This window comes from Vitis riparia, chromosome 9 (genome assembly GCF_004353265.1).
Source record: "Vitis riparia cultivar Riparia Gloire de Montpellier isolate 1030 chromosome 9, EGFV_Vit.rip_1.0, whole genome shotgun sequence".
Classification (NCBI taxonomy): Eukaryota; Viridiplantae; Streptophyta; class Magnoliopsida; order Vitales; family Vitaceae; genus Vitis; species Vitis riparia.
Genome location: NC_048439.1, coordinates 1,667,808 through 1,686,519, shown reverse-complemented (window position 1 = coordinate 1,686,519; position 18,712 = coordinate 1,667,808). Strand labels below are relative to the sequence as shown.

The 18,712-nt window shown below is 33.0% G+C and overlaps 2 protein-coding genes across 2 annotated transcripts; one reads left to right on the top strand and one right to left on the bottom strand.

The window, feature by feature from the left end:
• Positions 1 to 457: 457 nt before the first annotated feature.
• Positions 458 to 12,090, top strand: LOC117922727. The gene is made up of 4 exons (XM_034840934.1): positions 458 to 554; positions 702 to 860; positions 947 to 1,062; positions 12,051 to 12,090. Exons 1-4 carry the CDS (start codon positions 495 to 497, stop codon positions 12,052 to 12,054), a joined length of 339 nt encoding a protein of 112 aa, XP_034696825.1. The 5' UTR covers positions 458 to 494; the 3' UTR covers positions 12,055 to 12,090.
• Positions 12,091 to 15,909: 3,819 nt separating this feature from the next.
• On the bottom strand, positions 15,910 to 17,067 carry LOC117922401 (pentatricopeptide repeat-containing protein At2g42920, chloroplastic-like). The gene is made up of 3 exons (XM_034840540.1): positions 16,792 to 17,067; positions 16,421 to 16,495; positions 15,910 to 16,125 (listed from the first exon to the last, which is right to left on the bottom strand). The coding sequence occupies exons 1-3, from the start codon at positions 17,065 to 17,067 to the stop codon at positions 15,910 to 15,912; spliced, it is 567 nt and encodes a 188-aa protein (XP_034696431.1).
• Between the last annotated feature and the right edge of the window lie 1,645 nt (positions 17,068 to 18,712).

Genomic DNA, 18,712 nt, shown 5'->3' with positions numbered 1-18,712 from the left:
GTAATTGACATATATATGATCAAAAAAAAAAATATCGGTAGATTCGATATTTGAATTTTAAAAATAATAAAAATAATTTATTAAATAAAAACAATTTATACATGAATATAATACATATGACATTACAATAAACCTTAGTATCAAAAGGAAGATCTGGTTCCATTATATTGTTACATGAAGGAACCCAACTTGTTAAAGATAATATTTATTTAAAATTTTTTAAAATACTTTTATCAAAACATGTTTTATTATATTTTAAATGAAAATTTAAATTAATTTATATAAAATATTTTTATTCAACAATAAAAAAATGTCACTTAAACGAATGCTGGTTGTATCAGCCGAGTTAGAGAACATCGCCTTTCTTGAACTTCGCCCTGAAGGAAATGTCATCTCGTACTGTTTCAATGTAAATTTTCAATAATATTTTCATAATATTTTTATTCAACATTGAAGCATGTGGGTGGGTTTCTGAGAGGAAAGCTTGTATCTACATGGATTGCCAAGCAGACCCCCTGAGACAACCAAAGCGCAGTTTCGGCACAAGGGTCAAGGTGTGTAAAGTGGTTGTTATCGAATTACTTTTGCTACTATGTTCTCATTACTTCTACCGATAGTGTTTTTTTTTTTCCTCTCATTACTTCTACTACTGTTTTTCCGCTGGTTACTTCTGCTACTGTTTTATTTTCTTGGTTTTGCAGTGCGAAGAATGTAAGCTCGAGGGGTATATCTACCTGGTTCCAGGACATGGGCATCATCTGGAACAAAATCACTGTACTGATGTGCCATTAATGCTATTTGAGTGCGATGGAATAGTCCCAGTGCAGTATTACTTCGAGAGTGGATGGTCTGCGATCACCGTATACCCCTATCTATACCTATATCTTATATCATTTGTATCGTTTTTTTATGTGAGTTGGAGTTTATGGTTTTTCGGTTTTTTCAGACATCTGGCAGGAGAATTAATAATATTGATCTTATATGCCAAGGCTACGAAGATGAAATTGATGGGGAGCGTATTGCAATCATTGTGGAAGCCAAGTTCTTGCCCTACAGTGGAAGATAGAAATAGTTCTGGAGTTTTCCTTATGGATATTTGGATGTTTGTGTGGATGCTATGGATATTTGGACGTTTTGATTGTTAAACTGCTATCTATCTTTGGTTATTAAACTAGAATGCAGGAGTTTTGGCTGTTTTGATTGTTAAACTGCTATCTATCTTTGGTTATTAAACTAGAATGCAGGAGTTTTGGCTGTTAAAGGTTCTTCATTCAAATTTAGTTGATAACTGCACGTTTTGATTGTTAAACTGCTATCTATCTTTTATGTATAAATGTTTTGGTTATTAAACTAGAATGCAGGAGTTTTGGCTGTTAAAGGTTCTTCACTCAAATTTAGTTGATAACTGCAGCAACAAGTCTTAGAATATTGCACTCTGCTCTTAGAAGACTACACTCTGTTCTTAGAAGATTGCACTCTGCTCTTAGAAGACTGTACTCTGTTCTTAGAAGATTGCACTCTGCTCTTAGAAGACTCTACTCTGTTCTTAAGAATGTTACTGCACCGAGGAGAAGATGGGTACATCATAACTATGTGGGCTTGGTAGCCCAGACAACTAGCTTAGCATCGGCAAGGGGCGCTCTTGAGGCTCAACGCCTATATCTGTTGTATTTTTTTATTTTTATTTTTTTAAATTTCATTTTTGTTATTGTTATTTGTTTCATTTTTTTTTGAGATAATAAATAAAAAAATCAGCAAAATTAGGAGAAATTTCGCCCAAAATGCTAGTTTTTTATTGTGGGCTTTTCTGTTGATTCTGATTTTATCAGACTTAATCTTGAATTGTGAAAGTGACGGAACTCAATCTAATTTAATAATCATTTTATTTTACATTTAAATAAATTAATTATTCAAAATATAAAAATTGGTGGTTTTCTTTATAAGTCCTTTTTTATCTTATTATAATATTTAAGTAAAAAAAACATAAATTTATAAATAAAATTATAAATATTTTTTTAGAAAAAAAAAATCATTAAGTGTCATCGTGTCTTTTATAGTTTTGCATCAAAAAAAAAAAAAGTTTATAATATTTTTATGACACATGACACTAACAATGTAATTTATATATATATATATATATATATATATCTTTTGCTATTAAATTAATAGTCTTAATAAAATAAGATTGAACAAAGATAATATAAAAAATAAAAATCAAAGATAGAAAATTCAATAACTTACCTAAGGGTCTTCCAAAATTCGACGACGTGTTGGTGTTCTTTCAAGCCATGTTCAGCTCATCTTCATTATGCAGCCAACTTTATCGCCTTTTCTTCACTGATTTTCAGCCATAAGTTTCCCACATGACCACCGAAATCCACCACTTCTCCATGGGAATTCAGCCATTAAAATTCTATTACCCGAACGCCTTTCTCTCACCAAAAAATATTCAATCACCAAAGCACTAGCTACTCCATTCATGGCCACATAACCAGCAGCCACATTCATGCTCATGCAGCCACCAAAACACCATTCTTTTACCATAAAATTCAACCACCGAATCATGCTTTTTCTATTGAAAATTTCAGCTACAATGCCTTCATTATTTCAAGCATTAAAATTCAGCCATAAACTCTTAAGCATTTCGGTGCTTCAATTCCATTAATCGACATGCACCTCTCCCACTAAAATTAAACAGTTGTTATTCTCCATCAACACGCACTATAAGAAGGAAGGCTTTTTGTTGTGGCCACCAACCTTGACGAAAAGGAAGATTAACTGCGACTAAAAGAGATAAGTGTGAACAAAAGAGACCGCAACAAGACATGGTCATAAGGGGAATAGAGAAATGTTATAGTTGTGATAACATGTAAAAGCCTGACTAAAATTATTGAAACTATAGTCACCAAAAAATCGGGTAGAAGAAAAATTGGTAAATATCGTCAAAAAATTGCTGATATATCAATGATATATCGGCTAGAGGCGATAAATCGTCGATTTTTTTAAATAATCTGTTGATGTAGCAGAAAATCGCCGATATATTGACGATAAATCGCTAATTTTTTGAGAAAAATCGATGTCCTTGTTGAATGTGATAAGACGACTCAGATCACACCGAAGTGCAACGATCATGTTGCTAGTCCATCGGACACTCCAAATTTAATCTGGGTTTGATTCAATGGCTAGAATGACATTTCAATGGTTATATGATAATCCAACGGTTAGATTTCACTCAGATTTTAATCCAACGGGCAAAAATGTTTTTCAACAATAAAATGATATTTCAACAGTTATTTTGACCAAAAATTTTCCTATAAATAGCTCACTTTGCATCCATTTGATTCACATTTCATTACATTCTTCATTTGATATCTTATTGCTCATAATTTTTTTAAGGTTGCTCATTTATTCAATTATTCTAAGGCATGCTTATTTAAAATTTTAATTAATTCTATTTTCAATTGTAAATAATTAATGTATTTTTAATTAATTAGTATATTTGTAATATGGATGATTTAATGTTACTTTCACGTTCAATTGTAATTAATTTGTATATTTTCAATGAATTAACTTGACTTAATTTGATCATTTAATTTTAGATGAATATGTTAATTTTAGATAATTATTTAATTTTATTTTCACATTTAATTATAGTTAGATTTAGATTTAGTAAATTAACTTAACTAAATTATTTAATTAATTTAATTAAAAATAATTAATACATTTAGAATATGTTCATTTTAGAAGAGTATATATGAATATTTACCAATTTATAAACCGAAGTGGCTAAATAGCTCTGTTGTTCCTTTCCTCACCACCTTTTATGCCTAGTTCTCTTTTATTAAAGAGAAAATATGTGCCACATCAGAAAATGACAGAGCAAATCTGATGGTGGGCCTTGGAGGGTAGTAGGGGTGCGTAACGTGGTCCAGTTAGGTTGTTGGTCAAACATGGGTTACCCTGTTCTGAAGGATTTAACTTTGAATTTTGACTGTAGAGATGATATTAAAGGTTCTTTACGGATGATTTCTATTTTTGTTGCCCCACGTGGTTAAAGCGTTTTTATTTTATATTATGATTGTCTTTCACATTGATTTTAAAAAATATTTTTAATTTTATAATATTTATAAAATTTTATTTTTAAAATATTAGAAAGAATAAAAACACTTATTAAAATTACTATCAAACATATTTAAAAAAAATTCTAAAAGAGATTATCATTTAGTATTTGAATATAAATATAAAATATATTTTAATAATATCTTATTATATTTCAAAAAAATGATTTTTATAAATGATTACCATTGTGTAGACCCCATTTGGGGCTCACTTTTTGGCAGCCTATGTTTGCCAAGTGTCACAATCTCATAAGGCCACGTGTCGTTTCCTGGCTGGTTGCTGAAGAATCAAGTAGTGGAATTGAAGAGTGAATGAGGGAGAGACACGTATGGGGAGCATATTCTGCAGGAGGAGCGGATTCGGTTACCTGTAGCAGGCCAGCTGCAAGAGTGAGGTTGCTTTTTGGGACGTGTTTGTTGAGAGATATTGCAGGGTTCAGGGGGTTTTCAGAGGGTAGGGAGGCAAGGGAAGCAGGAGGCTTTTGCTGAATGAGGAGGTTTTTCTGAGGGTTTGGAGTATCAGGCTGGTTACGGAGGGCGAAACCAGAGAGAAGGAACTGAGAGTTGCAGCCTAAAAACGCCCAGCTGAGGGAGTGATTTTCAGGTTTGGTTACCATGATTTTCACGTATATTTTCATTCTTCATGCTTTTTTGTTATCTCTTTTGTTGATGCTAAGATGATATTTGTTGCTTGGGAGTGAGTATGTTCATATTTTGTTAATGGGTTTTTGCTGAAGTTTAGTTTGCCCTGTTCTGATTTCCGCATGAGATGTTTTGGTACCTCTGTTTTACCTTTTATTTGATGCTCATTTGATCTCATCCACCCTACACCTTAGTTCATGGATCGATAGATGAAATCAGGCTTATATGGGCTCATTTGGTTCCCATTATTTTGTGCCCTGTTTGCTGTCTTCCTCTGTTCTTGGTGCTCTGCCGTGGCGAGTACCAGATTTCTCATCTCTACCTGAAAGGGTAAGGCGCTGCCGGAGGAAATCTGGTCTAGGGTTTGCTTCTGAGGAAACTCTACATCAGTTTTGCTGAGAAATACCTGGACAAAGAATACATATAAGGTTGTTTGGATAGTTTAAGTTGAAGAAGTTGTTGACACTACAGGTTCTGCCTTAGATGGATCAGTGGTAGTATTGGGTGCTTAACTCTCATTCTCTGGGCGTCTCGTGTCCATCACAGAATAGAGAGTTTCATCTCTAGAACTGGAACTGGGTCTCAGAGATGATAACAAGCAGTGAAACTCACGTTTGATCTAAAGAACGAAGCAAAATAGTTGAAATGTTCTAGTATAAATTTGATTCTGGGAAATTCTGAACTGGGATTGATGTTATTTCCTTGCCTGTGGAACAATGTTTTCAGAACCGGACCGGTGATCGAACCGGAAAAGTTACCGGTTCACAGTTCACTGGTCGGACCGACGGTCGAACCGCGGTCGAACCGGTGACGTCATAAATATAATATATATATATATTATTAAAATTAAAAATAATTATAAAAATTTTAAAATATATATGAATAAATTAAAATCAATAATATTTATCAAATTAAATTATATTAATATTTTTAATTTTATTAAATGATATATGTAAAATATTTAAATGTGAATATATTAAAAATAAAAATTTAAACTAATTTTATAATTTTTAAAAATATTATATTATTTTTATTTAATAATATAAAAAAATTTAAAATCCAATATATATTATTTTGTTTGGCATGTTACATAGCTGAAGGGTGTAGCCGAGTGGTGTCCTATGATAGCCATAGAATTTGGGGTCCAATCGTCCAAGTTCAAATCCTCCTGGAGGGATTTGTTATTTTTTTTTCATTCATTAGGTTGGTTAGCAATCCCACATCGGATTGTAAGAGGAATGAGGGTGCAAAGGATAGCAATCCTCTTGGAGGGCTAAGGTATTCCCTCATCTTGTGGTTGGGCTCAAGAAGCGGCCCACAATGTGGGTGGGTGAGGTGTGGGCTTTGTCATTATTAGACAAGGCCCAGCATAGTTTTGCCAACCCAAAGTATTTTAACTTATATACAAGGGAGCCTTGTTTAAATTTTTTACTATTCGGTTCGATTGGAACCGTCCGGTTTCACCGGGTCACCGGTCCGACCGCCGGTTTAGGCGGTTTGTTACCGGTTTTATCTTCAAACGGTTTGATAGGGCGAATCGAACCGGAGACGTGACCGGTCGACGGTTGAACCTGTTGGACCGGCCGATCCGGTCCGGTTTTTAAAACATTGCTGTGGAGCCTATTCGCTGCCCTCCGATCTAATCTCTGTTTCGCTGGCGTTATTTCAAGTGGTCAGTGCTTTATTGAGAGACCTAGTATGGATTACCAGTATAATATTGCATGGCCCACTTCAAATACATTGCACGTCCAAGGCTTGACAGTTGGCAGCAGGCTCATTTCTTCTCCGATCGAGTAGAAATACACACTAATTCCATTGGTAAAGACACTTGAAACAGTGAGCAGCTCAATATGGTGATGGCAGTCCTCAAGGCGTACTGTAGAAGAATATTCTACCAAGTGCAACATTTTCTTAAGGGATTTGAGGCTTTGATTTTGGAGGTCACGAAACCGATATTGCTGAGCGAGAGCTAACAGTTGGAGATTTTGAGATGCAGCAGATGAAAAATAATAAGAAGGTTATCTGTGTTAATGCAAATGAAGTTTCCATCACTATTGATAGAGAGGCAACATGCAAAGCACCTATGGCAGCAGCGGAAGCAGCCAACCTCGCAGCCCAAGTCTTCATCATGTGCCACCCTGTCAGATCAGAAATAGTTATTATTTCTCATTCTGGACCACCACTTCCTCACATTTAACACCTGTACACCCATTCCGTTTTACCACTGTCTTCTGATACCCACCAATCATATCCCCTATCTTCCATATCCATTAACATGTTCACTGTGTTCAGTTCATTCCACATTTCGATACCCACTAACTCACTCATTTCATACTCCCCATACTTACACCGTACTCATCTTCATTAACCTAACCCATTTCTCATACCCACCAGCGGCATTACACTTAGTGATGCTGTTGATTGATTCATTCAAAACTTGAAGCCATGGCTGCTAGGGGAAGTACGGTTTCAAACCTTCAACCTCACATGCAAAGAATATTCAAACCTAGACCTTGGCAAAATCCTGCACTTCATTCCCGCCACCCTTTGAGTCACCCTAGTTTCACATTTGGTGCGCCAAACCTCCATCACAGTTGTAGAGACCCTTCAAGCCATTGAAAATGACCAAGTGAATAAAGAAGGTTGGCATTACTGGGAAATATGACACTCATTATGGAGATAGTTGGCATAATCAGATTGAGAAGATGAAAGTCAGTCGACGTAGCAAATGTTTATGTGAATTTTGAGGAAAGTATGCAGTGAAGATAAAAACTGTAGGGATTTGGGACTGTAAGGTTTGTGGCAAAGTAAAAGCAAGCAAAGCTGTCTTCGAACGACGCCGCCAGCGGCGAAACGCCTCCGCCATCACCGGAATCTTGAGGAACTTGCTTCTCAGAACAAACTGGTGCAGCCACCAACAGTTTAAGAGACGCACTTAATTTGTCTCCTAGAGATATTGGCAATCATAACAGCAGGTATTTGCATGGGCTTTCAGAGGGCCCAATGACCAACAACCAGCTGGATCAATGAGGCTCTATCTAACCTCATCTCCAGTAGGCCTTCCAGAGTTCTGGCTTTGAGCATCCAAACTCTGATCATCCACACCAACTTCAGTCATCACAGCTGAGCCCTAGTCCCTCAGATAGCAGCTAACACATAGTTTTTGCACAGACAAGTACATTCTTGAAGGAGCTCATGCCACCTAACATCATTCTTGTGCATGGAGCCATTGAGGTTTGTGCCCTGCTAAGACCAACTGTTGACATCTCGGTGCCTGCAGATGCAGTTTTCGTTCGCCCATCATTGTGCTAGTCTAGCAACTAAATTCCGGAGATGGTTAGCTTGCTTGGGGATTTGGACTTGCTTGGAATTCTTATTGAAACAGAAAAGCATGGCAACCCTACCTCTTCTTACTGTTTCTGCTATCGCCCAGAAGCTGTGGTTTGCTAGATTCTCAAGGGGGTATACAAGAGATGCACAGGAAAACATCTTTGGTTCTCGAGGATGCAGTCAGGGATATTTACACTGTTGTAGCTTTCCATGCTGGCAACAAGGAAATGAGGCTTTATAGACGGCAACGGAGGAAAACATTCAAGCAGAGCTTCTTTCATGGAATGGCTTTCCTAATTCCTACTGTTGATGTGTCAGTGGTAGACCTCACTATCAGGCTGGAGAAAGCCGCCACCTATGAGCAAGTTAAAGTTGCTCTTAATCTGAGTTATGTTCCAGTAGGAGAGTCACGAAGCCAAAGGCACAATCACCCAAGGAATTATCTCACTCACAGAACAATGTGATCAACTTTGGCTTGGTTGTCAAAGAGAGATAATCATGAAGCAGAGTATTGGCTAAATTATGGGTGATGATTCATGGAAGTCCGGAATTAATATTCCTGGACAAGCTTTTGCTCCCCCGTGTGAAAATTCAGAGACCGTCAGGGAATTGGAGCCTCTGCAGGCGCTGAAATTACTCCATCTGATGGAATCCAGGCTGCTCATGAAGAATTATATCTTCATATATCAGCCGAGACATTTGAGAAGGTTGATGCTGTAGTCGAGCTGATTGAATTGCTAGTCACTCCAGTTTCAGGAAATCCAGTTGTTGTTTCCACCACACCAACTTCAGTTTCTGGGGCTAATGTGAATGTTCATAATCAAAGTCGTAAGTGGTTTGATGGGATTGATTGGAAGAGGATGGCAGATTCTGAGGAAGCACCCAGTTAAACCTCATTGGCAAAGGCTTTGCATGCCCACCATTAAGCCACGTTCCTTTCTTTTTGTTTATTTATTTATTTTTTTTATTTCTTCATCTTTTATTTTTTAAAATAGATTCCTAAACTCTAGTTTGCAATAATTTTTCAAATTCCTTTTTTCAAATAATTTCGTCTCTTTAATTTTTCATCCTTAGTTTTTTTTTCGTTTAGGTTCCAAAAATCCGTTTTTCAATAAAATTTGGCCGCCATTTTCTTTTCGGCGAGCCAATTTCGAATTTTTCATGATTTTAAAACGTTTTAAAATAAACATGAATTTAAATTCTGTAATTCCGAATAATGGAATTTATGGAATTAATTCATGCAAAAATAAACGGCTTTGGTGGGGGCCCTACATCAAAGAATTTTCTTTAAAATAAAAATCAATTTGAATGAATTGTGACATGTGATGACTTTTGTGCTCGATTTAGTGACATGTGAGCTATGTTTATACTCTTTATTGTACACTGACCCAATTTTTTGTGATAGCACATTGATCATTTGATGCTAAGGTACGCCCCGTTCTCACTTTGATCATTCTTCATTGAGTGTTCTGATTTTCATACGTGCATAATCATTCTAGGTATTCTCTGATTTACACATCAATTGCCACGTCAGCTTCATTTTATTAGTAGAGACCCGTTTTTAGGGACTTAGAGAGGTGCTACGGTCTTTACCGTACCTTCCTGATAAGTAACTTGACCCCCGAACCCGATCCGATTTTTCACAGATCGCCTTTTCTAAAATAAGGAGTCACACTTAGAGTTTTTCTTTCTTATTTTGTTTACCGTTTAAAAATAAAACAAAAATAAGTGGTGACTCCAAATCATTTTCTTAATCAATAAAAATCATTTTTCAAATTAAATAAAAATCGAGCTCGTCATCGAGTGGAAAACGCATGAGCCGAAATGCGGGGTCCACACATTGCCATGGAATTATATAAATATTTGTTAAATTTTTTAAAAGTTTACAAATACATAATTTATGTTAGAGAAAGTATTAGTCTTCCCAAGATCACTTCCAAACAAATCGAGCTTTGAAAAAATATTCTATTTTAAAAAATATATATTCTTAGTATAAAAAAACAACTCTTTTATGTTTAGAAAAATTTAGAAAATATTATTGAAAAGTCTATTCTCTTTAAAAATATTTTATATGATATTTTTTTAATAAAGGTTTTAATTAAAAACACTTCAATTAATTACATTCCAAGTGATGTCAAACATGGGTTACTTTTGAATTTAACATAGTATCCCCTCCCCAAAAGTCAACTATCAATAAAAGCCGATCATTGCAAGCATATTTATAACCACGTGTAGATTTTAAAATTTCAATTTATTTTACAATGGACATTAAAATAACATTTTAAGGAGATAATATAATAGTAAATATTGTCAATATTAGCATTAGCAATCAAGACAGAAAACTCAAACATCCATTTTTTCGGGTTAAAAATGAATAAAATTAAGGTACAATAGAAGACTAAGATATGGGCCATATGGCTCAAGGCTAACTTGCTATTGGCTAAGGTGGTGGAAGATAGGTACGACATACACATAGATATTGTTAAAAAAATTGTGGAGTCACATATATTAATAATTGTTTATGATTAAGCTATTTATATATATTCAATTTATATTTATTAAGTATGGGTCACCTTGTGTGTAGAACCCAAGTCACATGATCTTACATGATGGGCCTAAGACACATGTGACCCAACAGCCCAATAGGTATGGTCCCTAAGGCATAGAGGAAGTTAATAAAAAGGAAAAGGAAACTGAAGTTTGGTGTCTTTTAGTTTTCTAAAATACTAAAAACGTCTACTCTCTTGCCTCCCATCACAAGAGAGAAAATAGAAAGGTGGTTTCCTCTTCTATTGCCTTAGAAGAACCGTATTTCTTCAAGATCAACAATGGATTTAGGTTTGTCTACATTCTCTAATCTAATCGTCATGTTTTCTTTTTTGATTTAACATGAGATTTCTGGTTTTGGGTTGATAAAATATTTGGTAATCTTTAAAAATGTTCTTCAACGAGTGGTATCCACACATGTTGAATCATTCAGAAATGCATGTTGATTCAAAGTTATATGAATTTTCTCCCATATGGCATATTAGGGCAAGAAATTTCTTGATAGAATCTAGGAATTTTTCTGGGTTGGGTTCATTTTCTGAATTTAAAAAAAATAAAAATAAAAATAAAATTTAATCAACTAGTAGAGAAAGCCAAAGCACGACTAAAACGGTTGGAATTGGCCTATGGTTTGGAGGACTTGTTTTTTAAGGCATAAAGTTTAAATAATAATTGTTACCACTTCTTTTGTGTTTCAACTTTTGGAATTGGATTGGAACTTTTCCAAATCTGCCAACGTGCAACATTTGTAAGGCTATATTGCTTTGGTTTTATTGTCAATATTTATGAACTAATTTTGTAAAAGAGTATCAATTACAAGTTGATATTTTTGTTCAAAAATTAAATATTAATGTTTGTGCTATGTATCTTGTTATGGGTCCACATATATATATATATATGTTAAATTTTTTATTTATTCATACACGTATGATTGTTATGGAATTACTTTTGCTACTATTTTCTCATTACTTCTACCATAGTGTTTTTTTCCTCTCATTACTTCTACTACTGTTTTTCCGCTGGTTACTTCTGCCACTGTTTTATTTTCTTGGTTTTGCAGTGCGAAGAATGTAAGCTCGAGGGGTCTATTACCTAGTTCCAGGACATGGGCATCATCTGGAACAAAATCACTGATGTGCCATTAATGCTATTTGACTGCGGTGAAATAATCCCAGTGCAGTATTACTTCGAGAGGGGATGGTCTGCGATCATCGTATACCCTATCTATACCTATATCTTATATCATTTGTATCGTTTTTTATGTGAGTTGAAGTTTATGGTTTTTCGGTTTTTTCAGACATCTGGCAGGAGAATTAATAATATTGATCTTACATGCCAAGGCTACGAAGATGAAATTGATGGGGAGCGTATTTCAATCACGGTGGAAGCCAAGTTCTTGCCCTACAGTGGAAGATAGAAATGCGAGCAGCAGTATTAGTGTAGCAGTTTGGGTTCCGTTTGAATGGATTTTATAATTTCTGATCCATTATCTATCTTATTGTTATTTCTGTTTCATTTGAATTATATTTCCTTTCAATTATATCCTTTTGTCAAGTAATCTTCATAACTGTTATCATTATCTTCATTAACAAACCAAGTGAGACTGAGAGTGAGAGAGGAATTAAAGTGTCGCTTCAGCACAGTCATTCTCTCCTCCACGTTCTCTCATCGCCACCCACACCTTCATCGCCGGAGATAGCCCCGCCGTGATCTCCCTTTCCCTCCAGTGCACCTTCACCCATCGCCGCCCTTCCTTTCTCTCATGCCGACACTGCCACCCTTTCCACCATGCCTACATCGCACCTGTTCCCATGATACTCGGGCGCATTGGACTCATTCATTATTGATATTGGGCTTCCATTATTGATATTTGGGTTTGTTGATATTTCTTTTGGGCCTTTGCTTGAAGCTTTGTTTGTGGGTTGCAGCGATTTTATTTTCATTTGGGCCTTATGGCTTTGTTTTACATGTAAATTCATTATTACCGTGTGGTTTTTGTTTGTATACATTTATTTAATTTGACTAATTATTGTGTAAATTTGACTAATTATTCTTTAAATACATTATTATTATTATTATTATTATTATTATTATTATTATTTTGACTTATTTTATTATTTTTAAGCAAAATGGTGAAATTCTCTCTCTCTTTTTTTTTTTTTTAATAAGAATCAAATTTGAATAATTTTTTCAAAAAATAAAATTATAAAAATCATTCATTTTCTAAAAAAATGAATAAAAGACATTTTGTTACCAAAGTTAATAGAAATTTGAAAATATATATATAAAAGAAAAAAATAGGATAAAAACTAAAAAATAATAATTAAAAGATTTAAATTTAATAAAATATTTGTATATGTTACTCGAAACTCAATCTTTTATAAAAAGATTAAATAATTTTAAATTGCATGAATTTTTAATTAATTTTAATTATATTTGAATTTTTTTTACAAGTTTATAATAAATTTAAATAGAAAAAAATAGTTTTTTAAATATTTTTCCTTGGCATTTTTCTTAACACAAAACATACTATTAAAAATTACAAAATTGTAAAATTATCGTTTTATATAGATAAATAATTTTTTATTTTGTAAAAAATCAAAATTTGTTTGAATATATTCTAACTTTTTTTAAAAGTAATTTTCAATTATTTTTAAGAATAAAATTTTATTTAGGAACCGAAATATAAAAACAACATTCTTGGAGCATACATACCAATTGCTACTTTGGAATTGTGATAAAATTATTTTAGTAAATTACAAATTTTGATTCAATGTTTATAAAGAGGAAAGAGTAACTATTAATGTCGGAAAATGTTCAAGCACGTTTGTTGACTTATATTAAAATTATTATTATTATTATTTAAAAGAATGATAATATTTTAAACTATTAATAAGGAATAATTTTTTTTTACAGAAATTATGCATTTATGAACTTTGAAATTTATTTTAAATTTTTTTTTTTTTAAATATTTGTTCATGTAATGAGTTTCGGTGTATTCGGTGTATCTATATTTACAAAAGTTTTAATTTTCATATATATTATTTATATTTAAGGGAAAAAAAACACATGAACCATTGGTTTATTCCCACACAGAGACCATATGAGATATCAATAATTGACTATTAAAGCAAAAACAAGTGAACAATTAGTTTATTTCCACACAATCCACATGAGAGAATCAAGAATTAACGGTCAAGACAACAAGTGGTTTGGAAATTATTTATCCCATCCTCAATCTTCATCTAAGTAACATGTCATTACACGAGTTTGTTTTTACATTGAATTTTGACCAATGGATCTCAAGCAACTGCATATGTATTCACATATAAAAGCTATAGAAAAAAAATCGAATTCTCAAATTCAGCACTAGCCCATAATATTTTAATTTGAAAATTAAAAAGTTATTTTGCATTATTTTATGTAACTACATAATAACCTATCTTTTATATTCAAGTTCTTAAATAAGATTTTGTTGTTAAAAATATTTAAGAATAATTTTTAAAATTATTTTTTAAGGATTATTTTCAAAAATATTATCAAACTAATTTTTATCTAAGTATTTTAAAAAATAAACATTTTATAATAGTTTTTTTTGTACATTTTCATCAAAATATAAGAGTTTGTTTTCTCGTGTGATTTAAAAACAACTTTCTAATTTTAAAAACAGAAAACTAATTTTAATTTTTTTTTAACTTTGTTTGACCGTTATTCTCTAAAAACAATTTTTAAAAATAAAAAATAAAGTGAAATAGATAATAATTTTTAAAGAACAAGTAAGAGTCGTTTTCATCTGTTTTTGGAAATAAAATGAAAACATGAACCCATTTAATCATATTTTTAAAAACCGTTTTTTAAGTTAAAGAATAAAAAACTGTTTTCAAAAACAAATTTCAAAAAACATGGCCAAATGGACCATAGGTTTTAGATATTTTTTTAAAAGATTCATTTAAAAAGATTAACAAAATAGAAATTAAGGTTGATAGTATTTTGAAAAATTTTTAATGACACTAAAAATGTAACTTATTTATTTCTTTTGCTATGAAATTGATCATCTTAGTAATATATATATATATATATATATATATATGGAATAAATAGTTCAATAATATAATAACTTTTTGGTAAACATATTATTAAAAATAGTTTTATATCACTTTCACGTGATTTTTTTTATTTCTTATTTTTTTTGCTATTTTTTGGTATCCTTTTAAAAAAAAGGCAAAAAATATTCTCCTTGCACATTCCACTTCTGTGAAATGACACCGTTTCGAAAGGTGTAAGCTTGCCATCTGCAAAAAATTCTGAGAAAAAAAGAAAAAAAGAAAAGAAACAATCAATTAGTATAAGAATCTTCAAGAAATTACCAATTTCAAAAATTATAATGTAAATAAGCAACAAATAAAATTTCATAAACGCATAGCAAGTGGTTATAGCAACAGAAAAACCAAAGCTTACAGCAGCAAACTCAGTGGAAGCATGCACCCCCACTGCTTGCACTCGTAGAACATTACCAGCCTCTAATGTACACTTCTACTTATTATAATTAACCACGTCAACTATCTATAAGATACCTAATGCTTCCCTCTGGTAATCCATCAATCACTTCCATAGGCCAGCTAACTAACTTTAAGCATAGCTACATAGTCGATCGGATGTTCTTGATTTCCATGGAATATATCCATAAAGTGATTCATTATCTTCGCAAAAATCTACTGAGTTAATGTTACAAATAAAAGGAAGAAATTTCTCTATTTTAACTTGGAATTTGGCTTCTCTTAACACTATTGATGCAGTTTGCTATTCTTCCTTTTTCGTAAATTTTCCTGAAGGAACACCTATCCTAAGGATAATAGTATTGCTTTGACTTTGATAGCCTTGAGGAGACCAATGCATTCAATCCCCTCCTTAACCCGTCCTCTGCAAGTATTCCTTCCAAAATAAGCATAATATAAACAGATAAAATATATGTATACATACATATACGGTTCAATCTGCCTGTAAACTGACCATGCCAACCTTGTTTGGCCATCATTCTGACAGAAATTTGAACATATCCAGTTAAAATTTTCGAGTCGGCTTCAACTATCCAACCCATGCAAGTGGATGGACTCTTATCCACATCTTCATTACTCTCCAACATTACATTCTAGACATAACAAAAATACTCATACAGTAATTCGTAAACTCAGAATTCCAATTTCCAAAAGTTCTTCCACTTCTCAATTGCCAGGTGGCTCCCTATTATGCCTTCTCCTATCAGTTGAATCAATCAATCCCTCCATGAGAAACTAGAATTTAGCACATACCCTTCAGCCTTCAAATGATTAACCAGAATTTCATAGGCGCCATAGATCTCCTTAGATTTCATATGAGTTGCATCTTCAACTACAAATCTGTGAACAGCACCATCAACTTCAACCCAACTACAACCAAAAGGCCTTTTGATCATTTTCTCTTTTACCTGTCTCCTCATCCTTTCACCTTCCTGCAGAAGCATAAATGTTCAACAATAGAATGCATAAACCCAGATTGGGATCCTCCAATGTCATTGTTGTTCCACTGATTGTATTAGTTGGTTCAAGATTCCGATGGATGCAGCCAGCACTTAGTAAAGTACCCCAGATTATTGAATCATGTGGAATTATCGGGTTTTAGACCAATTCATATGCTTCTTCGACATGCCCAGCCTGGCCAAGGAGATCTACCATACAAGCACAATGCTCAAGTTTAGGAGACAATTTATCGGCCATACTAGAAAACTGAACCATTCACTCTTCTACCAATCCTGAGTGGTTACAAGCTGATAAAACTCCAATGAATGTGACATCATTGGGCTGCACACCAGTCCTCTCCATCTGTGAAAAAACCACTAAAGAAAGAGTCACTTCCATCACCATGGCAAGCCAGAACCAGTATCATGGCATTCCACAAGGCTACATCTTTCTCACTCGTCTTGAAAAAAACCAAACAAGCATCATCGATTTTACCACGTTTTGCTTACATATCAACCATAGTAGTGACAAGAATCACATTTAGCTCTAAGCCGTTTAGACTCAGGTACAGATGAACTTCTTTCCCAAGTTACAGTGCCCCTAAGCCAGCACAAGCAGACAACACATTCACCAGTGTGATCTCATTATGTTTCACAGACTGCTTTTGTGAGACAGTATAAATCAATTGCTTCCTCAAAAAGTCCACGCTGCACATATCCAGCAATGATGGCATTCCAAGGAGGCAGCTTCTTACAAAAAACACCATCAAAGATTCTCCAAGCTATCTCCACATCCCCGCACTTAGAATACATGTCAATGAGAGCAGTAACCAAGATTGCATTCAAAGGGATCTTGTCAACATCGATAAAAACCAAAAGGAACCTTCCAACTCCATAATTACAGAGAGTTGAACAGGTATACAGTAGACACACCATTGTTGCTGCATTGAGTTGGACCTCATCAGCCGAAACAAGCATCCGGAAAACAAACTCAACATCTCCACAAAATCCCTTTCTTTCCCATACACATTTATCATTGCAATCCGGCAAACCACATTCCTTCTCATTGGCATTTCTTCAAACAACTCCCGTGCTCCTCAATCTCTCCTTAGTGCACATACCCTAAAATGATCGAATTCCAAGAAACCTCATCTCTAACCTCCATATCAACCCACAAATTCTGAGAAGAATCAAGACAAAAACACTAACAACACATCTCTATTAAAGAATCACACAAACAAATCAGATCCAAAACCCAATCTTAGAACATGGGTATGAATGTGTTCACCTTCAAGCACCGAACTAAGAGTGGAACAAGATTTTAGGACAAAAGGGTATGTAACATTACTCGATTTAGTGCTGTTCTGAAGCATTCAGAGATAGAGAGCCAGGGAATTTTGTGGAGAGCCTTGGAGGATGTCGGCTCTGATAAAGGAGTTCCAAGAGAAATCAGTGGGAGAAGGGGTTTGATCAAGGATGAAACGAGCATAATCGATTGAATTGAGGTCGATAAGCTATGAAATGCGGCGAGTTTGAATTGAGAGGCCATGGGTGACGATGGGTGACGGAGGTGGTGGTTCGGATGAGGGAGGTAACGGAAGTTTAAAAAATAACCGCTTTTAACACATTCGAAACGGTGTCGTTTCACGGAAGTGGAACGTGATAGTAAGGAGGATTTTTTTGCCTTTTTTTATAACTAAAAAGTTCTAAAAAGACTTTAAATTTATGACTAAAAAGTCAAGTATTTATTGGAAAATAGAAAAATATGATTTTTTTTTCCTTTAATTTTAGAAATTTAATAAGGAGAAATTTTTTTATAATCCAATTATGCCATAATATATAGAAGAGAAAGAGTGTATAGAAACAAATTTAGTATTAAAAGGATACCAAAAAATAGTAAAAATAAAATAAAAAATAAAAAATAAACTATGTGAAAGTGATATAAAACTATTTTTAATAATACATTTACCAAAAAGTTATTATATATATATATATATATATATATATATATATATATATATATATATATTACTAAGATTATCAATTTCATAGCTAAAGAAATAAATAAATTACATTTTTAGTGTCATTAAAAAATTTTCAAAATACTATCAACCTTAATTTCTATTTTTTTTTAGCTTTACCTTAAAAATAAAATTAAAGGAAAAATCGTATTTGATTTCTATTTCTTTTAATCTTTTAAATGAATCTTTTTAAAAGAATATCTAAAACTTATGGTCCATTTGACCATGTTTTTTGAAATTTGTTTTTGAAAACAAATTTTTATTCTTTAACTTAAAAAATGGTTTTTAAAAATAAGTTTTAAAAAATATGATTAAACAAGTTCATATTTTTCTTTTATTTCTAAAAACAGATGAAAACAACTCTTACTTGTTCTCTAAAAATTATTATCTATTTCACTTTATTTTTAAAAATTGTTTTCAGAGAACAACGGTCAAACAAAGTTAAAAAATTTTAAAAATAGTTTTATGTTTTTAAAAATAGAAAATTGTTTTTAAATTACACGAGAAAAAAAACTCTTATATTTTGATGAAAATATACAAAAACAACTATTATAAAATGT

Excerpts from the sequence above, each read along its gene's own strand:
- LOC117922727 (XM_034840934.1), top strand. The coding sequence starts at position 495 with ATGGATTGCCAAGCAGACCCCCTGAGACAACCAAAGCGCAGTTTCGGC. Across the intron at positions 555-701 it reads GTTTCGGCACAAGGGTCAAG|TGCGAAGAATGTAAGCTCGA; the intron begins GTGTGTAAAGTG and ends TTGGTTTTGCAG. Across the intron at positions 861-946 it reads GTGGATGGTCTGCGATCACC|ACATCTGGCAGGAGAATTAA; the intron begins GTATACCCCTAT and ends CGGTTTTTTCAG.
- LOC117922401 (XM_034840540.1), bottom strand. The coding sequence starts at position 17,067 with ATGGTGTGTCTACTGTATACCTGTTCAACTCTCTGTAATTATGGAGTT. Across the intron at positions 16,496-16,791 it reads TATACTGTCTCACAAAAGCA|ATGGAGAGGACTGGTGTGCA; the intron begins GTCTGTGAAACA and ends GTTTTTTCACAG. Across the intron at positions 16,126-16,420 it reads CTTGTAACCACTCAGGATTG|GAAGGTGAAAGGATGAGGAG; the intron begins GTAGAAGAGTGA and ends ATGCTTCTGCAG.